Here is a 14494-nt window from a genome sequence, read left to right on the forward strand (position 1 = left end):
AGAAAAAAAACAAATGTATGTTACATACGAGTAGAAACCAATTTGTTTTTATTAATAACTTGTAGATAAGATCACAGGTATGTTATCTACTGTGACTTTTATTTTAATTTACTAAACAAAATTTAGACATTCTTTCAATTAGTGATAAAGGGCCTTTCAAAAGTGACGCATAGATGGATGTCAGTAGTGAAAAATTCTTAGGCCGTACCATTTTTTCTCTTTTCATCTTTAAGATTTGTGAAATAGACAGATCCACAATTTTATACGATAGATTGGTGGATTTTACTTATCGATAAAGGCCATCTTCATGGTAAACATTTAAATGGTATAATTTTTCACAAATAACTGTTAAGAGCCGTATTTTGATTACAAATAGTGAAACCTGAAAGAATCTAAATTTTTACATTTTTTATTTTTAAACAACCAGTAGGCGCGTCTTTTGTAAGACCCTTGAATTTCTCAACCACACCCATAAGGTGATCCAAACCCCATGCTTATTTATAAAAATGAAGTAAGATTCACAAAAAGGGCTCATCTTCATCGTTTTGACGAGGTCTGTGATGTTCAGTACCTCCAGTGCAAAGTAAACTCGAATTTGTTAGGCGCTTAATTAAATACTTTCTAAATTTATAGAATACGTTTTTTAATAGCGGCCGCCTCTCGGCAGAAAATAGCAAACCATCCAGAGTATTTCTGCCAAGAAAAAGTTGCACATAAAAAAAAACATCTGCCGTTGGGATCGGCAAGATGATTGAACGCGAGGATAAATGGAATGCGATTGAAATATACGTTAAAGGTGTATTGCGGAGAAAAAAGGCAGACCTCGACATAGTACGGCAAAGCGAAGCCTCACAGTCAGAGTCGTGGTCCCGGAGTAATACAGAAAGTAGTCTCGGAAAGGAAGTCTTCACAGAAGAAGAGTTGGGAGTGTTCTAGCGGCCACACCACACGACGTAGTAGACGGCGGCCGCTGTAAGTGCGAAGGCATGTTGAGCCTTGCCTCACCCACCAAAAAACAAAAAAAAAACCACGAATACCGACGTTTACCCAGAACGCATAATTTCATTGCTTAGCTGTTGCATGACTTATTATAATGTTGAAAACCAAAACCAAGCAAGACAATCTATTCACTTTCAGCGCACAAAAAGTAGTTTTTCAATGCGTTTACAACAACATATTCAAGAAAACATCAGGCAATAAAGCCAACACTCTTTAATTCCAGGCAAATTGTCACTTTGGTGGATGCATTAGCATTTCTAAAAACCATGCATAGGCTTTCCGAACCCCAGTGCCAGCAAATTATATCTAAAAAGCCGCCAAAGTTCAAGTATGCATCCTCAGAGACATCAATCCGATTTATTAGGAGCTGCAAGGCTAATTACTAAGAAGACTCTGGTTTACGTTGCAGCCTTGGTAATTTTCCGAAATTAACGTTTTCAGCACCGTGTTAACAGTTCCTTGATCTTCAGCACAACACCATTAAGAGTTCTCTTGGCGAATGACTTCATTGTGCTGAAGAAAGATTGCAGGTAGAGATTTTGGAACTATATGGAGGGTGCAAAAACCTTGGAACGTATTTTGAGACTAAAAAAATATAATAAATAATAAACAAAAGATATCAGTGTCGAAATAATCAATTCATCAACAAATAAAAAATACAATAAATTCGCATTTTGTACACCCTGTAATGTGAGAGTCTGTTTAACTGTGAGAGTCTGAAGACTCATAAGAAACCAGCAAGAAGATATTAGTGTAAAACAAAATAGCCACAATAATAAAGATTTCAGTCAAAAGAAAAATAGTAAAGCACAGTAGAACACTAATACTTACGTAAATTGAAACGAAGCCAACAGTTAAGAATAATGAAAACTTACAGTTAACAACAAACGCAACTTCCCAACCCGTTAGCATGCATGACTTCCATTTTAATTTGCATACACATGGCGCAGCGTGCTTATATAGTATTTACTTCTTTCCAAGTTTCTGCTTATTTTTTTTATTCCCATTTTTTTATACTTTTGCTATGTTTTTGTTATCCACTTCATTTTTATTATTCTATGTATACTTGTTTTTGCAAGCAGCGCAATTTGTCGTCACCGACTCGTCGGTGACATATTGGTTATCATTGTCTTTGGTGTGGTTGTTGTTGTTATTGCTCATTTTGTTCTACTATTACTATAGTATTTGTTCTTATTTTTGTTATTATGTCTTACTTAGCCACTTAATCTCGCTATTGCCGTCAGCCACCGGCACTGTGTCCACTATCACTTCGGTTACGACCACCAGCACCACCAGCACCACCACCGACCTTCACCTCGCACACCTTCGTGCGCTGCTCCACTTTAATCGCAGCTCGTTGTCTGCCATTTTCAACCGTTGAGTTGAGTTGGCTGTTTTTATTTCGTTTACTTACGTCTATGTCTGTATGTATGTACGTACAATATTTCGCCTACTCGCCAACACCAGCTTCGTGGCTTCGTTTGTTGTCGCATCGCTTTTAACCACTTTTAAATATTTAGTTAATATTATTAACTAAAGCAACGTTGAAGTGTGCGGTTCGTGGACTCGACTCCGTTTAAGTGTACAGGTAGTGGTTAGGTATGGCAGGCAGCTCAATTTCTGGCAAATCAACGAATCAATTATCGATGCTAGACGGGCTACGTTAATTCTTCTTTGTCATTCAATGTTCGTGCGTGCTTTGCGTTTTTGTTGTTGCCTCCTGTAGGCTCGACTTATAGTAAACATTAACAACAAAAATTAATTAATTGCATACGTAGAGAAGTGCCGCAATCACGTCCTCTCTCACTGGGTCTCGTTCGTTTGCTCTCTGCAGCTCGCTTGTTGTCGGTGCAACATTGCGGATGTGTAACCAAATACTCGTAAATTACTTATCATAATTTAGTGTCAGTAATAATTAGCAGCTGGTAGCGTTTATGTGAAATAGTGGGCGCCTAAAGTGCGCGTTGGGTGGCCGCAGTAATTGCTCGCTTAACAAGTCGGGAGCAAATTAGTACAAAAAGTGTGAGCTTGAGATGCTACACAGGCGATAACTACTGAGTGCGAACATAAGCGCCGTTGCGTATATACAAAGTGTAGCCGTATGTGTTTTTGAAAAATTCAAAAAAACAAAAGAAGAATAAAATCAAAGAAAAAATGTCAAATTTATGTCGACCTTCAAAATGGGTTAATGCCTGCTTGAGTGCTTAAAATTGGGCCAATGCGAAGGCCTGTGAATAATTCGTGTCGGCATTTTTTGAGTTATTTGTTTGTTTCCCCTACTCATTGAATTCAATTCGTGTTTATTTAGTGCGTCTGCCGTGTAACAAAGGAATTTAACAGTCTAAGCAAGTTGTGCAAGTGCAATTAAAAGAAAGTTGGTGGTGGCGACACGAATGGCAAAAATATACAAAAACTGAGCGAAATTCGGTAACCAGTTCGCAGAAAGTGTAAATACGCACGAAAATAGCGAAAACGTGGCGATGAAAGTAGGAAAAATATTTTTACTAGGAGGCAAATAAACAAAAAAAGAGACTAAAACAAAACACAAAAAAACCAAGAAAGGAAATAAAGTAAAATCGCAAAGCAATACAAAAATTGATAAAAATTAATTTATTAAACTAAAAAATTCGTATATTTTAAAATGCTATAAAAGTTGTTGATTTAATGCAACAGTTCAAAAACTATCAAAGGAATTGCTTTGAAAATTTGTACGCGTTTTTTAGCTCATACGAGTCTAGTTGTAAATTTGCGTTCTGAAAGAAAAATTTGCTCAGGGAAACAAAAAATAGAATTAAATTTTAAACAAAAAAATATCAAGGAAGAAAGTTTGAAGAGAAATTTTTTCAGGAAACGAAGTTTTAAAAATGAAAATGAAAAAAGAAGTTAAAAAGAAATTTAAGTTTAAAAAAAGTTAAAAATATATGTTTACAAAAACAAAATTTTAGAAAAAGATAAAAAAGTTAGAAAAAAAATTTTTTGAAGAAAGAAATTTAATGAAAAAATTATTCACGCAAACAAAATTAAAAAAAAAGATAAAAAAGTTAAAAGAAGTGGGTTTGTGAAGTAAGAAATTCAAAAAAAAAATCACGAAAACGAAGTTTTAAAATGAATGTTTAAAAAAAATTTGTTCTGGAAAACAATTTTTTTGTGAGGAAGAAAGTTAAAAAAAGTTTCTTCAGGAAAGCAAATTAAAAAAAGGAATAAAAAAGTTAAAAAAAATTTGTTTAGAAGAGAGAAGATTAAAAAAAAGATAAGAAAAGTTAAGAAAAACCTTTTATCTTTTTACTGTAAACTTAAAAGAAGATTTTATCTTTTAAATTTTTTACCTTTTTTTTAATTGTTTTTCTTTATTTTTAATTTTCTTTAAAATTCTTTTTTCTGTTTAATTAAAAGAAGAGATAAAAAAGTTAAAAACAATATTTTATCTTTATCTTTCTCGCAATTTTTCTCTTTTCACAATTTTTACCTCTTTTTAATTTTCTTTCTTTCGTTTAAGTTTTCTCTAACATTTGTTTTTTTGTATTTAATTATTTTATTTTTTTTAACTTTGTTTTCCTGAGCAAACTAAAATCGAAATTTTGATTTGGACTAGTCGATATTTAAAAAAAAATAATTAAATACTAAATAAATATTTAAGAACTAGATTATATTTTACTTCAACTAAACACATTTAAGTTTTCTATTTCTGATTATGCCGTTCACCGCAATGTTGGTCAAAAGAAAATAAATCGCTTTTTTACAACTTCCACTACATAAACGCTAGTTGTTTGAAAATATTTTCATGTATTTCAAATATGTACAACTCTCACCAATTCATGGCTAGTGCTTGAACTTTCAGATGCTTATGACTATTTATAAATGTATAAATATTGTCAATCCACAAAACGCAAAATAAGGTAACAACTTCAATCACTCAAAAAAAAAAAAACCTTGAGATAATATGGTTCATTGCTCTTGAGGAAAACATTTGCGTTTTGATGAAAAAAATCTACAAAAGGCCCACATATTTTATGGGGCTACACTGTCTTGTTGTACGTGTAGGTAAAAAAGTTAAATTTCTGAATGAATACTAAATAGTAGTAGATTCAATATTCAATAAGAGCCATACAAAATATTTTTATTAATATTATTTACTAGGTTAATACCAAATATTAACGCGACTTGAAACAAACCCACCAACTGCCAGGGCCTAAAATGGTATATAAAATATGTATGACCGCACTTTTGAAAGCGTGTTTGCAAAATTTAAAATAAATAAAAAAAAATCCGCTGTTATCAGATAAAAGCCGGGTAGTACCAATATAATTAAACAGCTGTTACGCTATTTATATTGTATTAAGAGCCTTCACTTGAAGTCAATAAACGCTTTTGTGTTCTCTCAACAAACTCACTCACCAGCTGAATACCCATGAAACCGCAATTCACATATGAGCGGAAGGCGTTGGTTACAAATTTATGAATTTTCGAATAGCAACATTCACTACTTTGTTTTATGATTTCGACCTCTGCTAGCGACATAGAGTTCACAACATTACAAGTTTCTCACAACAACACCTTTTTTGTTGCGCTAACTATGTCAAGATTTGTGCTTTAGTTCTTATAACTTTATTTAAGTAATCTGGTGTGAACACTTAAAAGCAGGCGAAACTATTGCAATTCAGCACCACCGACAACTATTAACCGTAATGCACCATGGTTTGTTCCAAAAACGGGCAGCATGTAAAAAGAGGTAGTACAAAGTGATTCCCGCGTACCAAGAAAATACTAGAAGCGCTTAGCTGAGTACTTCTTAGCCACATGGAGCTTTTTCATTACACTTCCCTCCATAAGATTAGCACTTGCTTGTAGCATTCACATGCCGAGTTGTCCTTCATTTCTTACAAAAATACGAAAATGTGAAAGAATTCGCCGTTGACTGGTTAACAACTTGTATTCTTATTCTCTATATCATTCACAAATTACCTGAATACAATATTCTCCGCAGAGCATTTTCCATCCTTCAAAAAAATTCCGGTTTCATAGGTATACAGCTGGTGCATGTAAATTCAGGTGCTCTCATTAGGATAGGCACAATATATAGGCATTCAAAAACTGATAAAAACAAGAATATATGTACGGACAATTTGGAAAAATCGAGTCAGTTCTTTTTAATAATGAGTTTGAATTTCATACGTAACTCTTTAATCGAAATATCTATAGATTTTCGGCGTTGATTCCATTGTTTTACTTACGCCTTTTACCACCAAAAAACAACACTTCCCTGTTTCAATAAAAGATTGACGATGGTATGTCTCTAAGTTTTTATTTTGGTGATGAATATTTTTGTAGTCGAACATTTTTTAGATCTCGACTCTTTCCAAACTCTTGCTTTTCTTGGCCCAGAACAAAAATGATTCTTACATCAAATGATCCCCTCGACTCGGTTTGCCGGGAGGTGGGTAATCGTTGGGTTTATTATATTATTATTTCACAATTATTGATTGCCTTGAAGCTGTGAGCTCTTTCAAATTTTGTCTACCAGTGTTTAAGCATTTCCTCTAGACAGCTCCGTACACTTTCAGAGAAGGTTTTGCATGACTTTGAGTCTCAGTTTCAACAGCTCATTAGTTTCACATACATTTCCAAACAAATTTACAGCCATTGTCAAAAGAAAATATACACCATATTTTGACAAGTTTTGACACTTTCGATTTTTTTTATTGAAATATTGAAAGTGCTTAAATACATTTCATTCAATTACACCCAGTTACAACTATCAAGTGATATTTTCCTATTGATTATAATGCCACAATATTGACAGGAAATACATAAATATACTGGAAGACAGCTGACAGCAATTTACATATGTTCACCACCCGTTCAAATTTCTCGAACAAGATGAGAAGTTTTTTCTTTTGAGTCGTCGCCATTACACATCTTATTACGCATCCTTTTTTAAAAAAAAATAGTTCATACTACCACAAAAACCATGTCACGCAAAGTATCAAATTTTGGACAACATTTATAAAAATTCGGCAAATTTTCATCGTAATTTCCTACTTTTTACTCAGAATCTTTAGATAAAATTCAGGTATACTGTTTTGTAGCTCATTGAATTTTGATAGAGTCTAAGTTTTAAGAGACTCAAGGACCGCGTTGATTTTCGCAATTGTTTTTTGCTGACGATGCTAGGCGTTTTCTTCCATATAAGAAAAAATGTCGAACATGCGTTAAATATTTGGCGAACTCTTTCCTTTGTCGCTGACTGTGTATCTAAATATTTGCTTATCTTATTCTCAAAAGTTTTTCCAATATATAAAAGATATTCTTGCATTTTGCCCAGTCACTTGTTGCGCAGCAGCAGCAGACGGCAGCATGTAACTGTTTACATTGCTTTTACGCATTCGCCAATTTTTGCTGTGTTGTGCTTGCCTGGTGCGACAAGTGAAAGAACACGTGTGAATTATAAGTAAAAAAAAAAACAAAAAAGAAATGAAAATTATGAGTATATTATAAAAGAGTGGGAGTTCATAAAATTATATTTATATGCATACTTTTATGCCTAATCCAGCAGAAATGCGCTCTCAAGTGTTTATTATTTTTGCGTTCAACTATAATATTTACGAAATGCTTGTTCTTATTGCACGATCGACGCGAATGAATTGTTAATTTTTTTCTTTTGGTAAACAAATTCCAAGTGCTGGTATAATTTCACTGTGTAACAAAAGTTTTCTCATGCAATACCCCCATTTTCTTCTTTTACACTCAAATCATTTGTTTTTAAAAATACTAAATATTACATTTTTTTGAGTAATACTAATTTTATAGTTAGACTATTTGAGCATATTTCTAAATTTTAAACTATGATTCGAGTATAAGAGTAAAATTTTTATAGAAATTTACTCTTGGTTAATTACGGTTGCCTGAAGATCAAATACTTGCAAGTTTCCCTTGTCATCTGAGCAATATTTTGCGTGTAGATTTCATTTAAGATTACATGATTTTTGCATGGAGGAATTTTTTTAACATAAGAGTGCTTTTCAGCTATTATATCAACAGACTAAGAACCGTTTTTGAAACTTTCTGTTAATGTGAATGTTACGATATAGGCAGTCGCAATAAATTCCATTTAGTTTTCTCAATATTTCCTTAAATACTTATTTAAGACTATTATAGCTTGCACTGATATATGCAAATAGGTTTAATATCCATAATTTTTCCTAATAAATAATAATAACAGTAAATTTATTTAATAGCAATGAACACGTGGCAGTTGCTTCCTAAAAAAATATAAATTGAAAGACTGAAAAGCAAAAAGGCGACAAAAATTGTACTGCCTAAAGTAATAGCACTTGAGGGCTTATTTAAAGAACAAAAAGGAGTTCCACCACAACACATTGTATCAAAATCCTTAAAAAAAAATCATTGAACTTGTCAATCAGCTGTTTACAAGCAAAAAATGTAAAAAAAAAATGTCACTCGCGGAAACGCAATTTTAACAGAAAGTCTGTCAACAGGCAGGTGACAAAAAAAAATTGTCCATTCTTTATTCCAGTAAGTGTATCTTTTTTCAAGAGCTATTATATTTAATTGTATATCTCAAAGAAAAGAAACTTCGGGAAAGTGCTAATTTTGAATGATTTTGTATACGCAGTACTAAGGATTATTAAAAAAAAAAACAGAAAAACCCAGTTCTCCGACGCATCACAACACAAATTCGAAGCGATATTAGTTTACTTTCGAGGTGCCACCAAACAATTTACCGGAAAATACACCACTAGCAAAAATAGTTTCACATAAAAATCCAAATAAATGCCCAATTTGCAAATAAAAATAGCTATTCGTGCACAATAATTAGTGTAAATATTGTCAGACCAAACAAAAGTGCTATGCAAAATTCATGTCGGACGTTGAAAAGCGAAAGTGCCCAATTAACGCGCGAAAAAGAGGCGAGCAGAGCGTTTCAGTGAGAGAATTGACAACTGGTTGTGTACACACACACATACATGTAAAGAGTGTTATCAGCATTTAAAAAATTGTCATAGTGTTTAAGATTTAAAGTCATATTTTTACAGATCAATCAATTTAAATAGTAAGGAAAAATAAAGTAAAAAAATAAGAAATTGCTAAATAATCGCCGACATGATGTCTGTCGAGACAGAGAAAATAGACGAGAGTCGAATGCATGAATTGCGACGCCACAGACGCAGCATATCGCAGCTGATAGCCAATATAGGTAAATGGGTAAATATTATACGATTTAAAAAAAAGTATATACACATATTTTTTAATGACAACTATAAAATGTAAATTTATCTTGTACTTAATTGTGAGTTTCGAATGGAGTGATTCCATCTAAAGCCTACTTTGTTCTTGGCTTTATAAGAGGAAATAGCTCGAACTTTGCAGAGCTTTAAGCCGTTAAATTGCTGTTTACGCTTTTGTTCGATCTACATTAGAATGTGCCGTGTGTGTTTATTTGGAGTCCTTACCACCAGAATCATGTTTTATTTTAAACATATGAATATACAGAAAATGTCAGAATAAAAGAACATCACTAGCTCAAGACCATCTGCTGGTTTCAACAATAAACTAGAATTAATTGCAATATTTGCTAATCTTATATTGGAGACCTTACCACCAATTCTCTATTGACAGAATTGAGCAAGTACAAAATACTTTCCATAGTTCTGTTATACCTCTGCTAGTACCTCTCTGCTCACTCAACTTTGATGACCTAACATGTTATATTAACAGTGTTAGTTACATTAGAGCATTTAGAGCATTACTAAAGAATGTTAATGGAATGAAATGAAAGGAATGAACGACACTAACATTCTCTGGCATTGCAGTACGTTACATGTTTTATAAGTTACTTTCAGGCATCGACCAATATGTTCGAGTTGTATTTACAGAGCGGTTTCAAGAGAAGTGATCCAAGCATTTTGGGCATTGTCGTCAATTCTTCTTAAAATTGGTTTAATTGTAGGTAACATGAATATAACAAGATGTAAACTGAAAAACTCTTTTTGAAAAATTAATAGTTTCGAGGTTTACTTCAGGGTTTTGCAAATTTTTTTTATTTTTGTTTGTGAAAAAAAAGATCTTAGTTCCTGTTTTTCCAAAATTTTTATTAAAAAAAAAAATTTTTTTTCTCAATTTTAAAATGTTTTTCAAAAGTATTTTCATTGTTTTCTTTATAAATAACTGAGACTAAGCACAGGAATCCTTGCAAGTGAGATCCCCATAACTTTTCGGGTTATATTGAAATACGTACAGCAAATTAGTGCTAAATAGTACTTCAGCGAAGTGAACCAGTGAATAAGTGAAATGGATACACTTGCGTAGTATCAAGCATACACTGTTGTATGCTAGCGTCTAAAGTTTTCTTCTTAAAAAAAAAGTTATAAAAATTTTGAAAAGATATTCGGTTCATATTTCACTTTGAAAAGCTCCATACCGAAATTTTCAACATTAAATTTCAAAGCTATTTAGTTTTTTACAAAATTTTTTCAGTTTACTTCTTATCAAATCAATCATACAAATCTATATATTTCTAAAAAAAGTTACGACAATTTACGACAAAATACTTGGATCACTGGGCATGAAGTAACTCTAAGTTCAAAAAAAAAGAGGGAACGTTAACTGAGATTTCTATGGCAGAATTCTCCCTCCCTTTATTTTTAAAATAAATCCATAATTTCTATATTGGCAATAAATAAAATATTGGAAATTATTTGGAAACAGCAAGTGTTGAAAAATTAAACAGAAGAAGCCAAATTGGTAGTAAATTTCAATATTTCTATGTAAACTTATATTAAAATGTATAAGCTTTATTTGATCAATATTGGCTCATCATAGTAAAAATTTTGGCTAAAATCTTCACTTCACATTGGCTATAAACATAAAAAGTGTCAAAAGTAGTGACCACGTTAAATTTTAAGAATCCAGTTACTTTCAGGGCAGATTTTCTAATTTGTTAGCCAGTTTTAATAAGTCACATTTCTTCCTAAACTAGTTTTTTTGAGGCTATCCTATGCAGGTGGGCTGTGAACGTCAGTGTATCTAATATAAATTGACCGAAATGCCATTGCAATGAACTAACCGTTTTTTTTAACTAACGCATTAACAAATACTTTACACCACGTTTTTTGTTTCTCTGTTTTAAGTCACACTTCTTCCAGCTTACGCCAAACTTGAATGCTGGCTTACGAGTAGTAACAAATACATGCTCATGCACGCAGGCATATGTCTATAAATAGATTCACGTATAAATTTATAGTTACTCTCGGTCTCCCACCACCACTTTTCTTTTGCTCTCTGTTGCGGTGACGTCATTCTGCCTTTTATTTACCTCTTTCATATCTTTACGCCGCTTCGTCAATATTGGCATCGTTGTATGGTTATGTTTTTTTTTATTAATTCGTCAAACAGGTGGTTGGGAAATTACCGATACATGAAAAAAATAAAATAAAATAATAAAAAAAAGCAAATACAATATTCAATTTTTTTAGTGACGGCCGCGAGCGTACAGTAATATTTAGTGCGTGCACATACACATATTTAAAAAAAAATTACAAGTGTGTAAAAGTAAGCCCGAAATCGAAAATCGCTTGTGCCAAATTAGAAGTTGAGTCATTTAATGTTCGTCATCGCAAAAGGAGCTGTACGCAAAATTTACGTATGGTCGGTCAGGTCTTGCTGTAAGGAAAAGAAAAAAAGGTGCATATTTGTACTTACTATTTGCAATGTGGCGCAAAATTAAACACCCCATCGGAAGATTTGAAATTTTTGCAAATCGCTTTGAACGTCAATCATATTTAACATTTGCGAACTAGATAGTGGCAGCATACAAACATATGTAAAGGGTGGGCCATATAGCGTTTGCTTTTTGAATCGCCTAAAAAAAATTATTATTATCCTAACATACATTTGTATTTATCTAGGAGTTTAAAACTTATTTTTCTTTTGATTATACAATAGGTTATCATTATTATTTGGAATGTCTTTGGCATAATTTTAAAACTTATTTATATTCTCCCAAAAAGGGCTTAAAAAGGAGATAGCTTATATTAAACTTCTATAATTTATTTGGCTATAAATTGATCAATGTTATAAACTAAATTTTCATCGTTGAAGTTTGTATCGCCTATGATAATATATTGCTTTACTATTTTTATGTAACATATTATTATTTTTTAGTATTTTAAATATATTGGTGATAAATGTTTTTCTGTTAGAGGTAATGATATTTCCCTTGCCTTTGACAGATATTTGCTTATCAGTTCATTTTCTATGAATGTCAGTTTATCAACAAATCTTACTGACGATTTCATTAAGAAAAAGTCTATGCGTGATATTTTACATCTTTCATATAAACTTTTATTAGAAACTCTTTTCCGGTTAAGACCGCTACACATTCTTAAAACATATCGTTCAAATCGTCTTAGTCTCTCCATTTGGTTCGACGAAATGTTGAACCATATCGGATGAGCATAAGATATGATTGGTCTAATTATTTGTTTGTATAGCTAAAGAACATTTTTTTTTGCTTTTGTCAAAATGAAATATATATATCTTACAAAGGTGAATTTGCTATCCAAAATTATGCCCAAGTATTTGATTTGTTCTTTGTATTTTATGTTGAATCCATTTATTTTAATAATAAAATAGTCCAACTGGCTTAAATCACAGCTCCGAGGTGGCCAATTGATATCGGAATTCAAAAACGGTAGCCAAAAGTTCGAGTGTAACTTTAGCAGTGTGACAAGTTGCACCGTCCTGTTGAAACCAAATGTCCTCCTTGTCATCCTCTTCAATTTTTGGAAACAAAAACTCGTTGAGCATGTCACGGTGACGCTCACCATTTACTGTAACCGCGGAAGAAGAAGAAGACTCACCACTTTGGAAATAGGTTTTCAATATTTCCCAATTTTGTTCAAGCGTATAGCATCCCATTTCGTAAATGTCAAACCTTTAAGTAAATTATGAACACATTTGACATGTCATTTGTGTTACCATTCTCAAAAAAATATGTGGTTCAAAAAGCAAACGCTATATGGCCCACCCTGTACAATGGAAACGTGTAAAGGTCAAAATGAAGATTTTCATCACGCAATATCATTTTTTTGTTTAGTAAAAAAGTTAACAAGCGGCTACATTGGCTGGGTCATGTCGTCCGAATGGATACAAACGCTCCGGCTCTGAAAGTATTTGATGCGGTACCAGCAGTGGCAGCAGAGGAAGAGGAAGGCCTCCTCTGCGTTGGAAATATCACGTGGAGAAGGACTTGGCTTCACTTGGTGTGTCCAATTGGCGCCGGTTAGCACGAGAAAGAAACAACTGGCGCGCTTTGTTAAATTCGGCCAAAATCGCGTAAGCGATTATCGCGTCAATTAAGAAGAAGAAGAAAAAAGTTAACCAAAAACAAAATTGGATGATTAATTTTGCGCCACCTTGTATGCATGTTCATCGGATTGTACTGGATATTATCTTAAAATTTTCTTAATCGCAAAAAAAAAAAACAAGCAAAAAAAAAATAAAAAATTAAAATTTCTAGAGTTTAGCTATTCCATTTCAAGTGATGGCAGCATTTCGGACATCGTCTTAAATTTTTCTCGAAAATTGGTTTCTTTGTAGGGTAGAGTAGAGTAAAAAGTTAATTTCATATTTTTTTTCAATTAATAGTTTTGATATTTACTCATTGTTACAAATTTTGGTACGGAGCTTTTTGAAGTGAAATATTTTCAGTTCTCTCTCAAATATTTTTTTAATTTACTTTATGGTTTAAAACGAAAAAAAAAAATTGGAAATAATTTTTTGGAAACATTTTTATTTTTCTGTTAAAGTATTTGCGGGAAAATGTTTTTTGTTATATGTGAAAAACAGTGCCTCAGAATTTTATTTTATTTATAATATAAAGTAATATCTTCCGAATAATTTGCAATCTGCAAGAATTCGCTTCTTTTTTAAAGCATTTAACGTTTTCGAATTGGTATTTACGCAACTATTTCGGTTTTTCTGTAACCTGCGCAGATCAAAAGATTAGATGGTTAGTGCAATCTAAATAATTAAATTGAAAATACCCCAATATATGTAAATAAATAAGAAAAGTTAACTCAAAAATTTAGATTACTGTATTTTCCGCAATTAATTTCCATATGCGCAATGATTCATTAGAAGTCTTTGCAGCACAAATGTATGCTACTAAATGTCAAAATTAATTAAAAATTACCGCCACTATTTAATTTGTGGCTCTGCTATTAGATAGCCACGAGTCGCTATACTGCAATTTGTTCAAGCCTTATCAGATTTTTTTAATTTCAGCAGCAGTATTTTATATGTGAGTATGTATGCATATCCACAGGGTAAGGATATAAGCAAAAAAATATTTAATGCGTCATTGCAGAAGAAATTATAATCTCAATATCTTTTCGGTGATTTTTGTTAGGCAAATAAAAAAGTATGCTCGTATATCAAGAATGCGAAGTGGAGATAAGTGTTTTTAAGCGCCTCA

At 32.4% G+C, this 14494-nt stretch overlaps 1 protein-coding gene across 9 annotated transcripts in view; it reads left to right on the forward strand.

Annotated features, from left to right (window-relative positions):
* Window positions 1-14494, forward strand: part of LOC129245255 (phospholipase D1) — a 61073-nt gene that overhangs the window by 14817 nt on the left and 31762 nt on the right. The window contains exons 1-2 of one of the 9 annotated variants that reach the window (XM_054883309.1): window positions 2521-2587; window positions 9054-9214. The exons of 4 other annotated variants lie outside the window; for them this stretch is intronic. In XM_054883309.1, the coding sequence (XP_054739284.1) occupies window positions 9121-9214 (94 nt within the window). In that variant the 5' untranslated portion in view covers window positions 2521-2587; window positions 9054-9120. Of the gene's footprint in view, window positions 1-2520; window positions 2588-2964; window positions 3099-3430; window positions 3447-9053; window positions 9223-14494 lie in introns of those variants that run through there. 4 more of the 9 variants (XM_054883308.1, XM_054883310.1, XM_054883307.1 and 1 more) reach the window with 4 other exon arrangements.

This window comes from Anastrepha obliqua, chromosome 4 (assembly GCF_027943255.1).
Source record: "Anastrepha obliqua isolate idAnaObli1 chromosome 4, idAnaObli1_1.0, whole genome shotgun sequence".
Lineage (NCBI taxonomy): Eukaryota > Metazoa > Arthropoda > Insecta > Diptera > Tephritidae > Anastrepha > Anastrepha obliqua.